General features: G+C 41.5%; 5 protein-coding genes across 5 annotated transcripts; 3 read left to right on the forward strand and 2 right to left on the reverse strand.

Annotated features, from left to right (window-relative positions):
* Window positions 1-1,594: 1,594 nt before the first annotated feature.
* On the reverse strand, window positions 1,595-3,081 carry EAE98_010759 (uncharacterized protein; the record flags this gene model as incomplete). The annotated part of the gene is made up of 3 exons (XM_038958381.1): window positions 1,595-2,551; window positions 2,604-2,916; window positions 2,981-3,081. 3 exons carry the CDS (start codon window positions 3,079-3,081, stop codon window positions 1,595-1,597), a joined length of 1,371 nt encoding a protein of 456 aa, XP_038805206.1.
* Window positions 3,082-4,783: 1,702 nt separating this feature from the next.
* EAE98_010760 (uncharacterized protein) lies at window positions 4,784-6,520 on the forward strand (the record flags this gene model as incomplete). The annotated part of the gene is made up of 4 exons (XM_038958382.1): window positions 4,784-4,860; window positions 4,942-5,214; window positions 5,262-5,767; window positions 5,862-6,520. The coding sequence occupies 4 exons, from the start codon at window positions 4,784-4,786 to the stop codon at window positions 6,518-6,520; spliced, it is 1,515 nt and encodes a 504-aa protein (XP_038805207.1).
* A 2,182-nt stretch (window positions 6,521-8,702) lies between these two features.
* EAE98_010761 (uncharacterized protein) lies at window positions 8,703-12,282 on the forward strand (the record flags this gene model as incomplete). The annotated part of the gene is made up of 8 exons (XM_038958383.1): window positions 8,703-8,705; window positions 8,762-8,827; window positions 8,891-8,949; window positions 9,012-9,030; window positions 9,085-9,150; window positions 9,212-9,869; window positions 10,104-11,121; window positions 11,169-12,282. The coding sequence occupies 8 exons, from the start codon at window positions 8,703-8,705 to the stop codon at window positions 12,280-12,282; spliced, it is 3,003 nt and encodes a 1,000-aa protein (XP_038805208.1).
* A 3,882-nt stretch (window positions 12,283-16,164) lies between these two features.
* On the forward strand, window positions 16,165-17,565 carry EAE98_010762 (uncharacterized protein; the record flags this gene model as incomplete). Its single annotated transcript, XM_038958384.1, has 2 exons — window positions 16,165-16,749; window positions 16,828-17,565. 2 exons carry the CDS (start codon window positions 16,165-16,167, stop codon window positions 17,563-17,565), a joined length of 1,323 nt encoding a protein of 440 aa, XP_038805209.1.
* Window positions 17,566-19,894: 2,329 nt separating this feature from the next.
* EAE98_010763 (uncharacterized protein) lies at window positions 19,895-22,601 on the reverse strand. The gene is made up of 2 exons (XM_038958385.1): window positions 20,737-22,601; window positions 19,895-20,625 (listed from the first exon to the last, which is right to left on the reverse strand). Exons 1-2 carry the CDS (start codon window positions 22,439-22,441, stop codon window positions 20,291-20,293), a joined length of 2,040 nt encoding a protein of 679 aa, XP_038805210.1. The 5' UTR covers window positions 22,442-22,601; the 3' UTR covers window positions 19,895-20,290.
* Between the last annotated feature and the right edge of the window lie 1,048 nt (window positions 22,602-23,649).

Here is a 23,649-nt window from a genome sequence, read left to right on the forward strand (position 1 = left end):
CACATGTCAAGCTTTCCGCTAGACATTCCCCGCTTATGAAAATAGAAGGATGGGAGGATATTTTATTGCATTATACAGGAAAGGCGTAAGATTGTTTACATCATTCTTGCTTTTAAAGATTGATAGGATTTTTGTGTTGGTGTAGATTTATGTTATATGACCGTAGATAATTAGATTTATATGACTTGGGTACTCGAAGACCCTACTTTTACATTTACATTCTCGAGAGAGGCTGAATATACTTATATCTCCTCCACTTCTGTCTGTCTTCCGCATCACTCAACCATGCATAGCAGTAGTAGTATTGACATGAACATCCACCACGACCACCTCCACCAGCAGAGACACATAGAATCTATAAGCAAATCTCAAAGAAGCCATCTATCTACCCACACCTACCTACTTACTAACCCACTACCTATCTACCTTTACTAATTTACTACACTCGTACATCTAGATAGAAAATTGAAATTCAAAAGAACAAATTCATCCATCCATCCATCCATCCATCCATTCATCTACAAAATCTACTCACTTCTCACTTCCAGCACACAAATTCTAAATCCTAATGTGAATTTCAATCGCCAATCCCCAATATCTAATCCTCAATACAAACAAACATACACTCCCCCTCCCCCCAAACCACCAATCCAAAACACCAATCCAAAACACCAATCCAAACCACCAATCCAAAATCCACATTCAAAATCCCACACACCATTCCACATCCCTCCCTATTCCCAGCACCCAGCAATATTCATATTCATATTCATATTCAAAATCGTACCAACCTCCGGAGCTCCCCCCCTTTCAAGAACCCTATAATTGTCTCAATCTATATTATATCATACAATCACTTTGTATAATTATAATCGTATACCCTTATACCCACCCTATTGCATACTTAACCTTATATACTTTTATGTATATCCCAGGATACGACTCATACTAGTTATGTATTCTTTCAGTTTTCCCTCTTCTCCCCTCTTTCTCCTTCGTCCTTTCTCCTTTCTCCTTTTCCCTTTCTCCTTTCTCCTTTCTCCTTTTCCCTTTTCCCTTTCTCCTTTTCCCTTTTTACTTTTTCTATTCCTATTCCCTTTTTTTTTCCATCCCCTTCTTTATTTCGATTTTATGTTATTCTTTTTTCATTCTCTTTTTCTTATTTCTATTTTATTCAGCATCCAGCATCCAGCATCCAGCAAAAACTCGAATAAAACCTTCCTTATAAGCTGACAAGTTAAAAGACAAGTAGTAGATCAGAGATGGAAAATTGTTTCCAAACGTTATATGAATGAATGAATGAATGAAATAAATGAATGAACAAGTAGATATATACCTACATACGAAACACACATAGATAGAAATAAATACAAATTCCAATATGGTCAGTCGTGTATACTATGTAAATACTGAAACATGATATTTTCTCTACACTACTTCCATTCCAATCCCTTGCACTACATACTCTACTATCCATCTCTCCCAGGTACGAGTTGACGCTGCATTTCCGCCTCCGAAACCTTCAGTCCCTATACTATAATATACAATTCCCTAACCCTCCTCTTCCATCATTCATCATCCATCATTCCCAACCTCACAAATATTTCTTATGTCCCCCATTCTTCCTCTTCTTGTACAACACATAAGCGACAATCAATCCGACCTGACTACCCACCACCACAAACGCCAATCCCGCATATCCGATCCCTGATCTATGATTTTTCAATCCTTCTCCCACCGTTCCAAGTACACTGCCATGACTTTCCGCCACTCTCTGCTTCAAACTTAATACATGCGCATCCAATGCTTCATGTAATTCCTTTTTGGTGCTCTTAACATCACTGGCTACCTCTCTCAGATTTCTTTCCAGACCAGAAACAGAATCGAGCTTTGAGAGAGAGGATTCAAGTCTAGAGATTGTGGAGGAGAGAGTATTGAGATTTCCATTAAGAGCTTCAAGACGAGAAATGGAGTTTGCTTGGTATTGAGAGAAATCGCGGTTAAGAGCTGTGATATGTTTCATCATTGCTTGGAGACGATTGTGGAGGTCTGCGAATTGCGCATCCGAGGATTTATAGTCTGATGCGGGAGTTTCGCCAGGTGTATCCATGGTAAGTCCTCCTTGATTTTGTTGTTGACCATGTTGGTTTTGCTGTTGTTGGGGTGGATTATTGGCAGCTTGGGGTGGATTATTGGCAGCTTGGAATTGTTGTTGATTTTGATTCCCTGGATTTTGAATTTGATCATCTGGAGTATGGGAATCGGTTGTAACGACAAATTTGAAGATTTCAAAAGAATCTGGATTTTCTGCAGAAGCGGCAGTAACTCCAAAGACATAACCTAAAGGTAGCTTGATCTTATTGGATTGGAAACACAAGGCACCGTCAACCTCGACTTTGAAGTTATCGGCAGTTTGGCGGATATGAATTTTGGATGGGATACCTCGGTTTCGGTAGGAATAGGGGCAATGGCCAAATGCGAGGGAATCGACAGAGTGATGAGAAGAGTATTCAGTTGTACCGTCGTTCAGAAATCCACGAATATAACCACCCTAAATGATATTAATATTTTGCGCAAGGTAGATCGCAGATACAGAAACTTACAGATCCAGCATATTGGTCAATAACCAAAGCTAACCCATCAAACTTTCCGACCGTGTATATGCTTGAGACTTTGATATCCTCATTCTTAGCATACCAGATATTCAAGTTACCACCTGCTCTCTCCGGACCAGTAGCACGAAATTCGATATCTGCTGCCCATTGTGAATGTTGCAACTTCTTTTCCGTCCATACAGCACCTCTTTGATTTCCTGGTGCAGGTGGTGTAAGAACGATTCGATTACTGAGGATATCTGGATAGTTTGGCTGTCCTATCATATGAAAATTGGGAATGGCGCGACCATTTGGAGAGATCCTAGAATTGTTAATACATATATTATCATGGACACGAGGAGATTGAATTCTTGACATAGACTTACTTTCCATCATGACCGAAACTTAAATCGTTATTAAGATATGTAGCTTGGGTATATGCGACGAATGCGGCGACTGAAGTAAGGGATGCTTTGAAGAAATACATTGTGTTTACACTCGAGAACTTTCCTTAATTCTTGACGAGTTAAAGTTGTTCTTTTGTAACCACCCCGAATAAGAATAAGAACTGCCAGCGTCCTTGAAGATAATTTCCTCAATTCCAGGAGGAAGATTCAAATGTTCATGAAGAGGACAGACAATGAATGGACGAGTACGATCAAAAGGGTTTAAATCCTTACTGTATGTAACCTTCCGAATAACTGTGTTTAATATTATTGATGTAGACACTTGGCAGGATTAATTGATCAATGGCTCGCTCGTACTCCGTTCCGTACCCCCAGGCCACTTTCTCGCGGGAGAAATTTGCGGAATTTGCGGTTTGAACTTTTGATTTTTGAAATTTGAAGGAAACGGAACAATTTTCGATTTTCGATGTGAGATACCATATGGAAGAAGAATAGATACACCCAATGATAGAGACACAGCTTAATCTTCTTTTCGGCTTCGGTTCAAGTGGAAGACAGATTGCAATGTACTTTGAACTATATTGGTTACACAATAAATTCCCACCAGAGTCAGAAGCAGATTGCGAATGGGTTTCCCCAATGATTGAATGGAAGGGCCAATTTCTATGGTGAATTTATGATTGATGATATGTCGTAGAGCTATTTCCGATGGGACAAAAGCTGGATCCATGTTGTTGCGACGGGGAGTTGGGGATATATGGGAGGAGTGCGGGAGGAGGATTGGTAGAAAGGCTTCTCTGAACGGATGGAAGCTTTCTCGCCTTCTATGGATTGTTTCTGTCTGGGAAGGTTTTGATGTTTCTGGTGTTTCTGGTGTTTCTGGTTATTTCTGGTGTGGTGTTTCTGATGTTTCTATCATCCTTGTTTGGTGGGCTGTTTCGAATGAGTTTTTGATGTCTTGGTGTCAGAATGTACCAGGGGAAGAGCTTTGGGATTTCGGCATTTTCTCCATGTCGATGTACGGAGAAGACAGAAAAAGCGGTACACACTCGAGACACCACTCACACCACTCATACCTCACTCACACCTCACTCACACTTCACTCACACTTCACTCACATCTTACTTACACTTTACTCACACTTTACTTATACTTCACTCACACCTCACTCACATCTCACTCACATTTCACTCATACCTCACTCACACCTCACTTACACCTCATTCACACCTCACTCACACCTTACTCACATCTCACTCACACCTCACTCATATTTCACTTATATTTCACTCACATTTCATTCACACCTTATTCACATTATATACTCTTTACTCATTCAAAACCATATATATATTGAAAACATTGACATTAATATTCACACTCATATTGACATTGATATTGATACTTAAAGATCAAATTACAGCATTAATATCCAGTATAAAAAAAAAATACAAAAATTACTACTTCGGAATACACCAACAGCTATTCAATACCTCGATCTCAATTTGAATTAAATATCTCAATTTTCTGATTTGATATCGAATATTGAAGAGAGCATACACATACCCAGCTATCAACGAGTAAATAATTGAAATTCCCAGCTACCGAGTCGCTCCAAATATAAATGTCGGCATTTAGAAATTCCGTCATGTAGTGGAACCAAGATGTTACTTCACATGGATTGATTTTGAGACCACAATTCCATTTCATCCATTGGAATCGAGTTCCCTCTCATACAAAAGCAATTTCACACAATCCGATCTTCATATGGGGTATGACTAGATGGCAGAATTATATCCTTCAATTGCACAATGTGCAGTGGTAGCTACGGCTTTCAAGATATTGTTGTTTCCAGCATAGTTAGTTCTCTCTATCCTCCCCTCCACAAACCGACTTTCGTCCAGTTTTCAATGGGACTAGGGTACTGACTGATATCGCAGCAAGTCTACAGACTTTGAAGTTCATAGAAATTGGCTCGCCATCACGAATAGTTTGCCATTGAACGAGTGGTATATCGAAAAGACTTCAGAATGGACTCTCGATTATCCACCCTTCTTCGCATATTTCGAATTGTTCCTATCAAAGTTCGCAGAATGGATTGACCCGTTGATGTTGGTGGTGAAGAATCTGGAGTATGACAGCTGGCAAACCATTTACTTCCAACGCGCAAGTGTCATTGCAACAGAGTTAGTTTTGGTATATGCGCTTCACCTGTAAGTGATGTTGATCCTCGACTCATTTCAATATTGACATCCCCAAGCTTTGTGAAGACTGCCCCCTCCAATTTAAAACGACCTTCACAAGCAGCGGCCCTTTCAATTCTACTCTCGCCAGGTTTACTCATTATCGATCATATCCACTTCCAATATAATGGTTTTATGTACGGTCTCCTCTTATTGTCCTTAGTCATGGCTAGAAATGAGGGGACCAAACTAGCAAGTGGTATACTCTTCGCAATATTGCTTTGCCTCAAACACATTTACCTGTATCTTGCGCCAGCATATTTCATCTTTTTGTTATCCGGATACTGTCTTGGGCCTAAGTTTGGGCCTAAGCGTCCGTTTGATATAAAAATTGGAAATGCCTTTAAATTGGCAGTTAGTATTTTAGCAGTATTTGGAGTTGCATTTGGACCATTTGTATATTTTGGTCAAATGCCTCAAATTGTTAGCAGACTATTTCCATTTGGAAGAGGCCTGTGTCATGCTTACTGGGCTCCAAACATCTGGGCTATGTACTCTTTCACTGATCGAGTGTTAATTTCTAGTAAGTCTTTCTTCACCCAAACAAAATCTCAAGATGCTCGAACTTCGAATCTCGAATTTCGATACTCTCAATTTGGTTACTAATACGAGTACAGTTGCCCCTAAACTCGGCCTCGCTGTTGATCAAACGGCTGTCAATAGTGTGACCCGTGGTCTCGTTGGGAACACTTCCTTCGCCGTATTACCCGAAGTGACCAAAGGCATGACTTTCGCTTTGACAGCCATTTTCGATTTCATTCCACTGTTCAAGCTTTACAAAAGCCCTACGTGGGACAATTTCATCGGAGGTGTAACCCTCTGTGCTTACTCTTCATTTCTTTTCAGCTGGCACGTTCACGAAAAAGCAATTCTCCTGGTCATTATACCTTTCAGCCTAATCGCCTTAAAGGATCGTCGATTCCTTGGAGCATTTCGACCATTGGCTGTGGCTGGTCATGTTTCCTTGTTTCCTTTGCTTTTTACGGCCGCGGAATTTCCTACGAAAATTGTGTACACAATTTTCTGGCTTATCTTGTTTCTCCTTGCATTTGACCGCTTAGCGCCAGCGTCAAAATCTAGAATCTTCTTGCTAGATAGATTTAGCACACTCTACATTGCGGTTAGCATACCGTTGATACTATATTGTTCGCTGCTACATCGAATCGTCTTTGGTAATAAACTGGAGTTTTTGCCGCTGATGTTCACGAGCTCATACTCGGCAATTGGAGTTGTGGGAAGCTGGATTGGATTTTTGATTGTATATTTTGAAAGTTAAGATTAGTCAATGATACCCATTTTGTTTCTGAGGAGTTTTGGACTTTATTGATAGTGCAGCAAGGGTCTAGAATGACATTTGTGAATATGCTTTGAGTTGATAATTTCGCACAAGTGCCTAAGCGAAATTTAGACAAAAGATTCGTGTTATACGAATATTTGAGAATTAGAAAGTATGAAGTCGAGCTAGAAGATGAAAGGTGGGAGGAAGGTTGAAGATGGTCAAAGAAGAGTATAGATCCCAATGAAGGTAGATCAGGATAGTGAGAATAACTGTGTGGGTGGGAGGAAGATTGAAGGTAGGGGGAGTTGGGGATGAAAGGTTAAGTGCTTGATATTGAGAATGAGTGAGCTATTATTTATACAATGGAGATTTAGATCATTCTAGATACTGGTAGGCGTGAGTAATATAAGATCAAAATTGACTTTCAAAATAGCAATTTGCAAGTGAATTGGCCTGGGTGGGGATGAATGTGCTGTGGTGAATGAGTGAGGGAGAGAGGAGGAATTTTGAAGTCAAGTGTTCAGTAATCTTGTAATAAGCATCTCAGACTGAAAGTCTAAGGGGGAGAATAACAATCTAGCTATCCGATGATAGTCTTAATTGGGAATATATCTAATATATGGTCCCCCTAAGGACGCTCTTATAGCAAGATTGAGGGAGTAGTAGAGATTAGAAAGAATTAGAAACAAACGTTAAAGTATTTGGCATTGGACGGGATATAGCCATGTTCAATTCGAGATGTGATGCATTCAACTAGGTACCAGAAGTGCAGACGTTCAAGGAAGAGATAACATCAATGTCAACATTCAGAACCGTTATTTGCAGGGATATCAGCCCCCCTATTTATGGATATTATGCGATAATCATGTTTTCATAAGAAATTATCGTGAATTCCAATTGATTCGATCTTTTCTCAAGGAAAATATTAGAATCATGCAAATCTGGTGTCCTAAGGGATTTGGTAGGGTATTCGAAGGACAAAGCTCGGGAGTTGAGGTTGGGTTGTTCCAAAAGCGTGGCCTGGCTTAGCGGATGCGCTAAACCCTATTAGTCAATTGCCAACGATGGCATCCGCCCGGATTTTCTTCTGGCAAAACTTTTGTGTGTTGTGAGACTTTTATGTAGATTGATCAGTCATGATTTAATTTTTTAAAGAACCGTCAGCAACGACAACATGATCTAGAGTAGCCATGACCAAGAATCAATTGGTATATCGTGTAGAGGAACAATACAGCCGTTCTTTTCACCCCCCTGAATCTAGAGAGAACCCTTGGGACGATATCAACAGACCACTACTCAACACGGTATACACCGGTACGGCTCAAACGAGTGAATGTTGCCTTGAAGAACCGATAGAAAGTCAATAACAAAGAAGAAGAATTGCATCCGAGCACTTTTAAGCACTTCCCGAGTCCTTGGCAGTTAGGTCGAAATTCGAGGAGCATTACATGAGAAATGGCTATTAGTTGGAAATATTTCTCCCAAAATCATATATTTGTGGTTACTGGGTCAAATCAAAAGATAAACTGGTCAATGTACATTCATCTAATAGATCTCATCTCTGGCTACATATTGAGCACAGGAAAGTTGTTTAATTCATGACATCTGAAGAATTTATATCAATCAAGAGAATTGAATATGGGTATGGGTCGCGAGTTCTCGAATTGGTCTCCGTCCTCACTAGTCCGTATCCATGTCATACACCCACGCTAAGCACAACCTCCCGACCTTTTCTTATGTTCTTCTTCTTTTCCCCAATCCACTTCTTCTTCCTCCTCTTGTCAACTCTTACAACGCGTAACAATCAACACATTTCATCAACCATCAACTCACCACATCCACTCGACAAGTTTGGAGGATTTCTATATCACGTACCGAGACCCCTGGACGCGTCTGGAGCTCTATCTGTAAGTTTAGCTGCTGATATTGATATACTTCCACAAATACTACCCAAACGGTGGAAGGGTGATCACAATTACCCTTTCTACAATACTCCACTCCACGTCACCGTCAGGTCAAACCACCACCGATTTTTTAGGAGTTTCAACTCTTATATAAGTTTGGCGCAAAGCATATCACTTGCTCCATGGAGGGGTATATCAGAAACTAACATTCTTTCTCTCCCCCCCTCAGGATTTTCTGCTTGGTCAATGCCCTTTGACCATAACTCAATATAACAATGGTAAGATTCAAATCTCCATCTCTTCAAAGGTTACAAACATGACTAAATTTCCTTAGGTTCTCTTTAAGAGGAAGCCAGTGCAATATGTACCGAAGCCGCATGTCGAAAATGAAGACACAGAGGTACAAACTCGATTTTACCCCAAAGATTTACTATCATCCCAGATTGGCTAATAACAGTCACAGGTCTGGCTAATTCCTGCTACTGGAGAGTATTTCTTGGAGTATGAGCAATACTTAGGCCGGTAAGTTCGACATTTTTGCCCCTCACTAAAACCCCTCCGAGGACCCGCGCTAACAACAATAGAATGGATTTCTATAGACAGGTTCGAAACTTACCCAATAGTAGTTAGCTATCAATATTTACTAACGATTTCTAGCATAAATTCATTTGCCAAATTTCTGGTCATTCTCAGTTAACTTTCTTCGATGCACTTAAGAGTGAGGTACGGGAATTCCAAGAATCGCATCGCGCTAGTGAAGGGGAAAGGCTAACATATTATAAAGTTGGCAGGCGCACAAGAAGTCGAAGAGGCATTCCCAAATCCGTTGAAGCAACCAGTTCTAAGACGTGTACAATTCTCAACTATTTCCCGAATCGATACTTTGGTGGACATTATTTTCGAAGAGTTCAGATCCGACTATTTCCCTGGCGAGGCCGTTACAGTTCATGTAGTTTCAGGCGATCGACTTACTGGCACTGTTAGAGAAAAGACGCACTTCGGAAGCAAAGTTCTGGAAAATGGCACGCTAAGCGTACCTTTGACGAGATATTTCGTTAGTCTGGATGGTCGACCAAATGAAGAAGCAGTGGTGGATGACCAGCATATTACTCGTGATCGCAAGATATTCACGAAGCAAGTTCTGCGATCTTTTATTAAGAAAACCGTCACGAGAGAGGCATGGACTGGCGCGCCATGGCTGGTGAAGCACGACGTGGCTGCTATTTATAATATCGACACCAGGATCCCTCCACATCTTCGATATGAGAGTAAAGCTGCAGAAAGAAAGCAGCATCAATCTCAGAAAAAATCGGGAGGGACTGATTTTGATAATATGATTGGTAGCTTTCATGGAGGAAATGGACCACAAGCTAGACTCCCGGAGTTGAAGCCAGCACCCAAAAGCCATAAAAGCAAGCAGCTACAATCCCAACTAGCAAAGGGTAAGCAGCAGCCATTTTTAGAGCAAGCTCCTTTGAATTTCATCCCTGCACATTTCCCTCCTCATCAATTCTACCCCCAACCCCATCCCAATTACAATCCACCACAAATTCCATTCAATTCTCACCCTCCTCCTCCTCATCCTTCTCATCCCCACCCCAATTACAATCCCCCTCCTCAAATTCCATTCAATTCTCATCCTCAAGCTCCTCCCTTCATGTCTCACACCTTTCAAGTCAATGGACAATCACAACAAGCGGGACCCCACTTCCAGAATTTTCACAACTCTAGCTTTGCGCTTGCGCCTCTTGCTTCGCTTCCTCCAGCTCCTCCTCCACCACCTCCTATCAAATACCCAATTGAGGATTTGGAAGTTCCTCCCCGAGTTGATGGACCGAAACGACCCGATATCAAATACTTTTCGCAAGATAATCCAATGATGATAGGAAAACCAAAGGCCGAGGGTAATGGCATTCACATGTCATCTATTGGCCAGTTGCTAGAGACCTGGGACACCTTGAATGTTTACTGTCAAATCTTCAAATTGGACTCGTTCACTTTTGACGACTTCGTCGAAGCCTTACAATTTACATCTGAAGATGTAGACTGCGAACTGTTTGTCGAAATTCATTGTGCTGTTTTGAAGATCTTGGTTAATTCGGAAGCCGATGATGGAAAGCTACAAATTCAGTTACCGGAAATAGAGGAGTCAGACGACGAAGAGGAATCTAATGGTGAGGCCAGCGTCGCGCCAACACCTACACCAGAGCCAGAGCCAAAACCTAGGGGACGCGCTACTAGAAGTAGTCTCGCAAAAGCTGAGGCAGAAGCTTTACAAAAAGCCGCAGAACAACCTCCCGAAGAGCCCGCTGAACCAGTCAACCCTCATCGCGCAGCAGAGATGGAAGATAGTCTTGAATGGATCGAGAAGCTAAGAAAACGTGATTTCAAAAATGGTGGATGGGAAGCTATCATGGTCGGCCTCCTGTATCAACTTTCGAAAGATGAGAGGCATTTTGCCGCTTGTGAAGCACTCCTGGTTGAGCTCGCCCCCCTCGATTCGGAGCCAACACAGGAAACTGCTCGCCTACAGTACGCTAAACTTGACGTTAACCTTCGCATCAAGGCGCTCCAAATTATTTGCATGCTTACTATGGAGACTAAAGCAATTCGTGGTTACATGGAAGAGAGTAGTGAACACATGACAGAGCTCCGAAAAGAAAAGATAAAGTATCAGCGTGATAAGAAGGATGCGTAAGTTATCCAATATCATTCTGAGGGGAAGTCACTAACTGTATTAGTCATGATGCTCTCAAGAAGCTCAACGAAACGCGCAAAGCACTTGAACCACCACCCGAGCCAAGTCCGGCACCAGCTATAGAGAAGCCTGCAGAGAAAGAAGCTTCAGTCAGCGTCAACGGAGATGTAACCATGGTCGACGCCGAGGACGAGGTTCAGGACTCTCATGGAGATGAAATCATGGATTCGGATGGAGAGGCTCCTCCAACTCGATCATTACGCCGTGGATTAGATCGAGCAGCAGAGCGAAAGCGTAAGCGTGAGGCCGAGCAGGAGAAGAAAGCAAAAGCAGAAGCTGAACCGAAGGCTCCTAAACAATCCAAGGCACTCACAAAAGTTCTCAAAGACATTCAGAAATTGCATGATGAGATCAAGCATTGCGAGGAAGAAATTGCCATTCTTGATAATGACCTTCGAGAAGCTGATTGCCCTCGTACTCGTGTACTTGGTAAGGATCGATTCTGGAATCGCTATTATTGGTTTGAGCGCAATGGTATGCCATATAGCGGTCTTCCTACCAGCTCTACTGCTGATGCTGGATATGCCAACGGCTGCATCTGGATTCAAGGACCAGATGATCTTGAGCGTGAAGGTTATATCGAAATGCGACCTGAGTGGCAAGATGAGTATCGTTACAAATTCAACCTGACTGTACCGGAAAGAAAGGTTATGGAGGAAGGTAATACTCACGTATTCAATTCTCGTGAGTGGGGATACTATGACGATCCTGAGTCAGTTGAGGGATTACTCAATTGGCTTGATGCCCGTGGAAATAACGAGTTGAAACTTCGAAAAGAACTCCAACTTTACAAGGACAAGATCACTACTCACATGGAAAAGCGCAAGGAATATCTCAACCCTAGCGATGAAAAGAGTATCGATTCTAGTCACAAGCGAATGTCGACTCGTGGAAAACAACAACCTCATGTTGATCACACAGCTCATCGATGCTTATCCTGGCACAACAATACGGCAATTGAAGAATTGGGTCATTTACATTCGGAGCAACCACGGAATCGTAAGCAAACTAAAAAAGCGGCTCCTATTTTACCACCGGCAGTTGAGGAAGAGAGACAAACCAGAAGCGAAGCGGCAAAGAGACAGAGAAAGCGTTGAATAATAAGTGTTTTACAGTTTTGAGGATGTTAGATCATGAGCCCTCGCAAAATCTACTGCTACATTTTGTTCATGGCTATCTCACATAGAAAACCTTGAGCGTGCATGGAGTTCTATGTATTTGAATTTGGCTTTGGGGGGAGTTTATGGATGGGGTTGTGGGCTTCAAAAATATATTTGAAGTTGGGAAATAAGGAATTCTCAAAAATTACGGAAGCGCGTGCATATATGGTATTTTACAAAATGGATTGGCTTGTATTTAGATGGTTTGTGATGAGGGAAAGCATTGCTTGCGTTGCATTTGAATGGTGTTGGGGGGTTGTATTTTGATGGTTAGTTAGCACTGAGAGCGGTAGGGAAGAGAGGAGAGATTGGAGGTGTGTTTGTATGGAATATTATGTGCTACAGGAGGGGGTGAGTGAGCGAAGAGATCAGAAGAGAGTAGTAGTATAGCGAATGATGCGAATACCCAAAATACATATGAATTTTTTGTGTAAACGGGCTTTTTTCTGTAGGGTGCTTTTGTTTGTATGTCATTGTTTATGGGTGGTCAGATGCGTAACTGGGAAAAAGAGAAATGAAGGGGGTCCATTGGGATATGATAAATTCAGAGATAGCTAGGAAGAACTATATCGGTAAGAAGGAGGCAAGGAGGCAAGGAGGCAACGATAAAACATACCTGCACAATTGAAAACTACCGACTCGAAAATATAGATAGATAGCGTGGAAGGGGAAGAGTTTCTGGGTTTTGTGTGAGATTATAACTTGGCTTACAAGCTAAGCCTGATTCCAAAAAAACTGATTCCAAAAAAAAAAAAACTAAATCGTACTATGATAGATGGATAGATGGATGGATGGGATGATGAGAGAAAGCGAGAAAACTGGGAAGTATTATTTTGATATCATTTTGATTTGATTTTGATTTTATTTTGATTTTATTTTGATTTTATTATGATTTTATTATGATTTTATTATGATTTTATTATGATTTTATTATGATTTTATTATGATTTTATTATGATTTTATTATGATTTTATTATGATTTTATTATGATTTTATTATGATTTTATTATGATTTTATTATGATTTTATTATGATTTTATTATGATTTTATTATGATTTTATTATGATTTTATTATAGATTTGTACCTAGGTAGGTAATAATAATAATAATAAGGTTAGTTGATCCTTGTGATGGATTATATTCTTTTATGTTTTTCTAATACTATATTGATAATTTTTTTGAGAATTGCGAGTTTGGAGTTTGGTAATATGGATTTAAGTAGGATTATTTAGGTACCTAGGTACTTATATATTGAATCTTATGGGGATCTTGGAGATAGGTTTGTGTATGGCTTTCAAATAAGTTCTATTCAGAGCTGTAGGTAGCTATATCAAAAGGACATATCTTATGTTTATCCGAGAAGTATCTTTATAGAAACCATCATGTCAGGATAGATTAACCGAATGCGAATATGCGAGTGGCGATCTACCCAAGGGGGCATTCGACAGCGAGTGCAACATTGGAGACACGAGGGACACTGTATCGAAACCGAGGTATTCGCATAGCGAAAATGCATGGAAACTTATAGAAGACCATTTTTTTCCCGAATGATTCGTAGCACGCTGCGATTGCTACTTCGAGAGATGAGACCGCATGGATATCCATCCATATTCGCAAAGACTCGACGTGATCGAATCTCACCGCCTACCCAGAATACCACTGAGAAACTAATTCCTCCTCCGCATAGCAATTTCGCAGGATGTGGATCGAGATCTATAGCGTCTGCACTAATCACAAATGCCTAGCCACCCATCCATCCACACATTCCTCCATCTCGCCGATTTGTTAGGTACTCAATTCACCCTGCACCATGTAATCGCAGAGCCGCACTTCTTTCCCGATGGCCGCGCGAGTGTCAGAGTTTTGTTGGTCGGCACTGTGAGATTCATATGGATGAGACGAAATGTATCGATATGTAGGTATGTGAAGAAGTGTCGCACTAGCGAGACGGAACTCCGCTTTCCAAGTGAAAGATTTGATGGGGAGTTTGTTTTGGGAAGTGTGATGGGTAGGTAATCTTACATCTAGAAGAAGAGGTGTGAGCTTTGGGGCGGAGAATATGCGGAAATATTGGAATTTGCAGGAGAGGGCGAATTGTATCATGAGATGTGCTGTCTGTCACTTGGGGACACGGAGGAGGCTGATACGATACATAGGTACCTCATTATGTTAGTGGAGAAGAGGAGCTGGTTGAAGTGGGAAAATATTTTCTGGGCGAGAAGTGAGGAGGAAGAGAGTTAAGAGGTATTAGACGGGAGGAATCACGAACAGCCAAGCCATATTCGACGGCACACAGCAGTAGTTATTGCATGGACTCAGAAATGCACAGTATCAAATTCTCGCTAAAATTGCAGTGTGATTGATAACCTTAACCCAGCTTATTTGCAGCCCTCCAGAAAGAAGGATGCCAGGATATTCTTAAAACATATAATACTTTTAATTAATTTTTATACCATAACAAGTTGCGATGTGTGAGTGACATTGAAAGCTGGAAATTGAATGAATGTCTGAAAAAGATGACGTTTGGTATAATGAAATAGTTCTTGAAGAGATTAAGAGATTCCCATGAATCTATATACTCACTGTTGATATTGGATGCTTCAAGGCTAACTTAACAAGTATTGATCAATGTCAATAATCCCACCAAACAATTTTACACTCTTTTATACTACATACACCATTACCCGAATTTCTAAAATTTTGCGCATAGAAAATCTAGTAAGGAGAATTATTACTCTGGGTAGTTTAATACAATGATAGAGGTATTTAATCAACTGAGGTAAATAAAAGGTAACAGGAAAAGAGAAATTCGAAAGCTATTACATTAAAAACATTATAAACATCTATACAATATAAATCTATTTCATAACCTTATAACACCATCCAACTCTGACTTTCACTCTGCCCATAAAATCTCCACATTCATCCGTTACTATCATGAAGATATCTCCGTACCCCACTTCCCTCACCCCGCATCCCGCATTCCGCATCCCGTACTCCGTACCTTGTAAGAGGCACCTTTCCCGTTTATATCATTTATGGATTCGGGAATCTGGAGATCTGGAGATCTGTGGATCGGGAGACGTAGATGCTAATAAAATGGATGTGTGTGTGAATGTGTATGAATACAGGTATTACCATGATAACAATGCTCTCTCGCAAGAATCCTGTGCTTGTTTGATTCAGAGAGTTGTGTGGATATCTAGATATTGAGATGTTGAAAGGGATGAAGTGCATGTTACCGCGAGGAAGATATTTCCCCGCAAAATCTATCTAGCTATCCGTATACCTATCTGAATATTGAAATGGATGAGATGTGTTGCTGTAACGGAGGTTGGACACTTAAGAGGAGATTCGAGATGGGAAGGTAGTAAAAGGAGCAGTGAGAAGAGTATTGAGAAATGTCGTGAACGATGTTGTGGAGAGAGTTGTAAAGAGAGCGTTGAATGGCGCATTGAGTGGAGCTGTGGACCAAACAGTGAAAAGAGCAGTGAACAGATTATTGAGCAAAGCATTCATTATTTAGATGAGATCTATACCAAATAAATTAACGAAGTTCATAATAGAATAGAATTGAATTAAATCGCTTAAGACCATACAACACCCTCTCCCACCACCACGTCCAAACGCACAAACTCCAATTGTGATATCAAGATTTAATTCCAAAACTTTTGGTAGCATTTTTTTTTGGAAACATTTCTACTTCCTTCCTTTATTTTATTGATAGTTTCGACATTCGAAACTCTCTACTGTTAACTCGATAAATCCAAATCCTGCGGGTTCTCTCGAGTTCTCGATACCTCTAAATTCCGCAACAATGACCCACAAGGTTGTAGATGGAGTCGACTTTGGTTACCTTGGCCCCGATTATATGCGTTTTCAATTGCAAAATCAAGGTTTCCCCGTTGATCAAAACATGTTCTCTCATGATCATATGGCAGATGGTGGCTCCCATGATGACAATATGATTTCTCAAAATTCAATGCATGATGGAGGCTCCCCCATCGACGGCGATATGCTCCACCACAATCAAATGCACGATAGTGGCTCCCACGATGACGGCTCCCACGATGACAGCAACACGGTTTCTCAAAATCAAATGAACAATAGAGAGTATGCGATCGACGACGATTTCGAGATGGCTGACGCACCAACTATGGATGGTACCGTCCCTGCCGATGGCACATTTTCTTCACACGAAGAAAACAACGCATATACAGCTGACAACGACATCGAAATGTCAGATGAAGATATGATGGATGATGTCATCTCTGCCGATAACGCTATTTCTCCTCAAGGAGAAGATGGAGAGAACAAAGTCGACGATGATGCCGATGACAATGCGATCAATGCTGCTCCTGTTCCCAATGGTCACAGCACTCAGTATCGCATTATGTTTTCAGTAAGTCGAAATATGCAAAGCCCCATGAGCATGTATGCGCCTTTGTCGAGGAGAATTACTAACTTCCCATAACAATAGGATTTCAACCCTCCTCCCGCTGTCCCAATCGATCCAAGCCAAAGAAGTCCATTCCATGCCGCTCCTCTCGAGATCAAACATATGATCTACGAGTTCTTTTTACCGGGACCAAGAACGGTCAATTTTGATTTAATCCAATCAAAGAGTTCCGGTCGCCGACAGGAGTATAGATTTATTACAATCCCAGCTATCTTTCGAGTAAATGGAGACAGTCTAGCATACTGGAACATAAAGTACGTTACTATCAACAAGCCTCAGTGCGACGCGATGATTAGGTTCTACGGCACTCGCAACCCGAAGCCCTTGATCTTCAACCCTAAGATCGACACTGCGTCGATTACCTTTCTCAATAAAATGCCAGCCTGGGGATACAACGAAACTAAAGAATGGTTGCGACATGTCCAGGGTTTATTGCCCAATGGATTTGCCTGTGTCAGATTTTTAGATATTCGCGAAGTCTCCACTAAAGGTACTAATCTTGATGATTCTGATTTGCAAGCATGTTTCTTTCGCGCGCCAGTTTTGAATGACGACTTCTGGACATGGTTTAGAGGGCTAGAGAAACTTTACTTCACAGCATCCAAGTCGGGTAACCAGTGGAAGCGAATGTTAAAGGAACCTGAATTTGCAAAATTCAAGGACTTTGTTCTCTCATATCGTGCCTCGGGTGTTGCTTTGGGTATACAGAATCCAATTCCAGCCAATAACGTGGTGGTTAGGTCTTTTGTTCCAGCTTGAATGATATATCTGAGATCAAGTGGATTATGGAAGATTGGTAGAAAAGATTGGTGGAGATGGGAATATGCAGGTAACGTGGAAGAAGGATAGTGGTACGAAAAAGCATTGTAGCGAACTCGCACGTTGGAGAAGGCTTGAGCAATAGAGACCGTAAGAATGCTGAGGATTGGCATGAACAGATGAAGATATAATGCATGGGTAATGAGTGCAGAAAGATAGATAAGTCAACGGAATACAAACAAATCAAGAAACAAGAATTTAGTATCGATCCCAGTATTAAAAATGTGTACTTTGCCTATCCTTCAAGCTTGAATTGACCACATTACCACGTCCTGATCCGGAAGGATAATCCCTATGTATAAGATACAGGGCTGATAGTTCAGCACTTGCTCGCAAAGTGAAAAGCATCAAAATTCATTACACTTTGCAATCATTATACCTCCAAACTACATGGAATTATTGTGAGTGGCAGTGTATCCAATATTCTGAACTAGCTAAGTTCAAGCATTCAATGTTTAAAAGATCTGAATGGTCTAATCAAATTCGGACACTTAAAGACACTTGATCTAGGATGCCACTAGTCCTTACACTACAGTTGAAGATCCAAGATTCAACTCTCCCTTGGACCTCAATCTGCTATCCAAAAGAGAAGTAAGCACTGACTCCCTTTTATTCTTCTCTTATTCTCCAGTTCAGCACTTGCTTGATCATAAATAGAAAGAATCACAACTTATGATACGTAGAGGATGCCTGCTACCAAAACTGATTCCTCACCTCTGTCAGGAATCTTCTGCGTCCAGAATACGAGATCTAGTTCACCTTTGACCCATACCCCAATCCGCTGCCAGAAAAAGAAAGTAAGCACTAAGCTCCTCTTATTCTTATGGTTTCCTCCTTCGAATCGTAGGGTTGCAATGCCCCACTCTCTCGCCCATCTCTTGTGTTCACCCTACAATCTCCTCCCTCTCCTCCCTCTCCTCCCTCTCCTCCCTCTCCTCCCTCTCCTCCCTCTCCCCCCTCCCTTCTACCCTTTGCAGCCAAGAATCGATCGTCGCATACACCATCTTTACCAAAACAGTTTCACACACAATATGCGAACCCTCCATCCCTTCTCCTCTCCCCCTCTCTCCCTCTCTCCCATCCTTCACTACCCCACAAATCTTCATCCCCGCCGACTCCGCCCATCCTCGTAACTGGTGCACTCCCTCCCCCTTCCCCCTTCAACCGAACCCTCCTCTCAAACGCGAGCCCCGTACCCAATTCATGCCATCCCATCCCCAGCGCCCCTTTATATCCCACCACCATATCATTCCCCATTCCATACATCTTGCGTACCTTCCACGTCCAAATTTGAATTATTCTTTCATTCTTCCATCCTCTAGCAAATAACAAGTGTCATCACAATATCCATCTCTCTGAACAAATCCTCTCTCCAAAAAGAAATATCATCACAGAAAGAACATCATCCCCTTTGAAGAATTCAAAGAATCAACTTTCAAGGTCGTGGTTAGGTTAGGTTAGGTTAGGTGCAGTGCAGTTAAGTTACAATGACATAAAGTAAGGAGCTCGGACCCCATTTTCTAACCTTAATCTAGGTCACGGGTTCTGGATTTGTCTTGCTGGATTTATCTTGCTGTATTCCATTTGGATAATAAGTAGAGTTTGTCTCAGCATCAATTCTTCTAGGAATCAGTATCATAGAATGAATTCAAATTCACAATCACAATTACACTATCTACCTACCTACCTATCCATCTACCCACCTACCCACCCCAAGCAAATCAAAAGAGAAACAACCTCAAACCTCAATCTATAAAAGAAATACAAAAGAAATACAAAGATTATACGAATATCGTAGATCAATCGATTTAATCTGGACAGCTGGAGTGAGTTAATCTCAAGACTCTCGTATCAATTCTTCAATTCTTCAATTCTTCAGGTTTTCAGTTCTTCAATTCATCAACCCTCCAGAAAGCAGGATAATAGAATAAATGACATACAGGAGACTAGAGTTACAGTTACAATCACAATCACAATCACAATCACAATCAAAGTTATATACAGTTGAACTACCCATCTACCTACCTACCTACCCATCTACCTACCTACCTACCTACCTACCTACCTACCTACCTACCTCTACCCCCAATCCATCTCCCAACTTCCCAAGACATTGGAACTTTACCGAACTGCGAGTACATCATGCATAGCATACATATAGCATACATATAGCATACATATAGCATACATATAGCATACATCACGCATAACATACTCGTACTTGTAGCATACATACATATATAGTAGATATTCATATTCATCTATCTCGGTATACATAAGGTTAACATCACAACTAAAATGAAACCTAGGTACCTAACCATCCACCTATTGATATCCATCCGCATGTACAAATAATCTGAATATCTGAATGTCTTGACTTATTTCATTCATTTATTCATTTATTTATTCATTTATTCATAACTATCGCTTAGCTGATCTGAGCTGAGCTGATGAGTTGAGTTGAGTATATGATCAAAACTAGCAAGAAGCGATATGCTGTTGTTAGCTAAGTAGTAGCTAGTAAGTAGTAGCTAGTAACTGGTAGCTGATAGTGACCTAGTTGTAACTAGAAGTATTCCACCTTATCCCCCCTTCCTAATACCCGACGCCTGACGCCTGCACTTGCTCATAAGATCTCATTGAGTAATAGCGAAACCATCACACTCTATCCCGTCATCGGAATATCCTTTCCGATTGCTACACCAGGTGTTCCTGTTGCAGTCCCCGTTCCCATCCCCGGGGTGCCCATCACCGGTGGAACATTTCTCTCACCACCTCTCAGAAACTTTTCAGGTACTCCTCTCGCTGCCACGTTAGCATTCCCAACATAAGCACCGAGTAATTTACTCCATCGATATTCCCCTCTTAATAATTTCTGGATCTCTTTATATGCATACGAGTTTACGTATGGTAAACCTGTTTTTGGATCGCGGAATTTGGCGGGGTAGTGTGTTATTGCACAGAGGGTGCGTGGGGGGTGGGTTTGTGATTTGGTTTTTGCTAAGGGATGGGGTTAGTAAGGGTGTAAGGAACATGCATAATAGCTGGAGCGGGGAAAGTAAAAGTTGAAGAAAAATTTGATTGGGCGAGTAGGGGGGCTGAAGAACTTACTAGGAGCTTTAGGAAATGTCTGGTTGAAAAGAATCCTCGTCTGTACATCTTTATTCTTAATTTCATCATCATTAAAATTGGTAAGAATTAAGCAATTCCTCAATGAATATTCCGTAACAGGTGGTTGTGGAGGAGGTGGTGGAAGAGGAGCTGAGGCTGGAGAATAAGGCGAGTGATGCTGAGAAGGGGCGAAAGAGAAAGGAGTTGTTTGAGAAGGCATTAAACGAGGATAGTTTGTATTTGGAGGTTGAAAACCGGGGAGGGGTTTGGAACCATCGAGGGATGGAGGTTGAAGGAAGAATGGAGGGACAGTGGAAGGAGCTTGGAGGGGGATGAATGGAACGGCGTGGTTGTGTGATTGGGGAAGTTGGAGAGGTCCGTTTATATGGGGAACGGCACCAGTGGTTTGTTGAGGTGGTTGGAGTCCACTTATATTTGGTACAACTCCGGATGTTTGGTTTGGTGGTTGAAGAATGCTAGTTGATGGTGGAATAGCCGGTGGCTGTGGTGGTTTGAGAACCCCGGTAGGTTGTGATTCTGGATGGGGAGGAGGATGTAGAATGTTATCTGATATTGATTCCTGCTTTAACGAAACTCCATCTTTATTCACATCACTATTAGTGACTCCAGAAGCGGTTCCAGGTGTAGAGTCCTTTACATCGCTCATTGGCGTATCGTTTGTAGCCGAACCTGGAGTAGCAGCTCCTTTCAAGGTAGTTGGTTCTACAGACCCAGCTTCACTCTCTTCCTCCATCTCTCCGGCTTTTCTTTTCTTCGATTTTTCCTTGGGTTCGTCCGGTTTGAGATTCTTTGATCCAAGTGCAATTAATTTCCCTCCAACCCACATCGCACGTCCACTCCACCAAGTAATAACAGGCCCATCCAATTTTCTATTATGCAATGCCGCCAACTTTAACCTCTGTTCTTCTTCCCTTTGTTGTTCTGCTTCTTCCCATCGACTTAGACTCTTGGAATTACTCTTCTCTACCCTTGCGGCTTCTGCCAATCTATCTTCCTGCGTCATGGCCGGTTTCCTTGCGGCTTCCTTTGCTGCAGCTGCTTTCTCCATGTTGGCCAATTGCTTTAACCTCTTCTTTTCCCTATCTATCATCTGCGCGTGTAATTGTTCTTTACTTTTTTGAGTAGTACCACGAGCCGAAGCTCGAGTCGGCGCATCCTCTGGAGTTGGAATCCATGAAGCACGTTCGGACTTTTTCTTCGGTCTTGGAGCCGGTTTCGATGGAATCGTAGGATCGATCTTGACTCTCTTTTTGAATATTTTTGGCATGCCATCAGTCATCTTGCGCTTTTTAGCCAATCGTTCTGCCTTTTCCTTGCGCTGTAACTCTTTCTCCCCTTCGAGATCATCTGCACCGGCTGCAGGTCCTTGATCATCGTCGTCATCGGATGAATCCATTTGAACATCAGAATCGGCCTCCACATCAACAAATCCATGATCTTCTTCATTTTCATCTTCTGCGAATAGAAGCTCTAATTCATCATCTGGTTCTTCTTGTTGTAGTAAAGCATTCAATCGATTTCCTGCAGTCGAACGTTTTTGTCGTGATGTGACCATCCATTCAACCTCTCCTTCTCCTTCGCCATCTCCATCTCCGTCATTTGGTTCGCTGTCGCTACCGCTGTCGTCATCGGACGAATTCTCCTCAGTTCGCATTGGAGTATCCTCATCAATATCGTCGGCCATTTTTGTTGAAATTGTTTTGAATGTGCTATCGCGAATTTGGGTAAATATATTGTCGTCGAATGTTGCGCAAAATGAGTATTCACTACCAGTAGCCACTATATGCTATTTGAGTGCGCGACACTCATCTTGCAATGTTGAAGCTCGATCACAATTATCGTTGTCGAAAATCAATATGGCGGAACAACCTTAAGCCGTACCTTCCCGGTCTCGCTGATAGATCCCCAGAATCACGTGTAAAGATCTCGACCGGTCGCGACGCCGCTTAATGACTAAAACACGAAAGCCACGCGATACTTAGTAAAGCGGCGGCATATAAACAAGAAAAACTTGTAAGAAAGTACCTGTCCTCCTCCGCCAAAAGGGTCACCGTACCGTCACCTAACACCTGACTTGAAATTTCTGCTAGAACACAACCTTAAGGTGATATTGACGTCACATGATCCATTTATTTACAAAGTCTGGTACGAGTTGAGTGGATTTTGAATTTTTGACGTCTCAATCCTTGTTATCATTCTCGCCATCTACCGGAACCAGACTCACAGCCTTGAAGATATATGTACATGTTGAGGACACTTTTCCGAGCCTTTTGATTTATTAATAGAAATCTAGGGAAGTGGTCGGAAGTCTCATAAAACTTGCTCCATGTTTACATTTTATCTGAAAGTCATAGTACCAATACATCATTCATGCAAAAAGACTTCTAGAAGAACTTTCACAGATCTCAAACATTGGCAATTCACGAATATAACGCTTTCTTCAGCGATGATCCCATCCATGGATTATTTTGATACTAAAATACATCTGTATACTCTCTAGCAGCATTTCAGATATCACCGTGACAAGCTAATAAGCCGTATGCGAATCGTCTCCAGGATGAATCTCGCAATGAAAGTTTATGTTCGGTTTTAATTAAAAAGATGTGCCTCCTAGAGCAGACGACAGGGCTGTAGAGCGTTCCGATTGAAGAGATGGACGCGGTTGGAGTTGCTCACATATATGCATTTATTTCCATGCCTGGTATGCAAGCTAACGTTTCAAAATGAATCGAACACCCGAAAAAGATCAATCAGAGACGAGGGATTATGAACATTACAAGCCATGAATATGAAAAGGCCAATCAAAGCTGAGAATGAATCGACCGTCTGAGTCAAAATAAATCAAGGTATAGAAGATCAAGATATTATAAGTGAAGAATTCCGCGCAACCTT

Source organism: Botrytis deweyae (genome assembly GCF_014898535.1).
Source record: "Botrytis deweyae strain B1 chromosome Unknown BDEW_040, whole genome shotgun sequence".
Lineage (NCBI taxonomy): Eukaryota > Fungi > Ascomycota > Leotiomycetes > Helotiales > Sclerotiniaceae > Botrytis > Botrytis deweyae.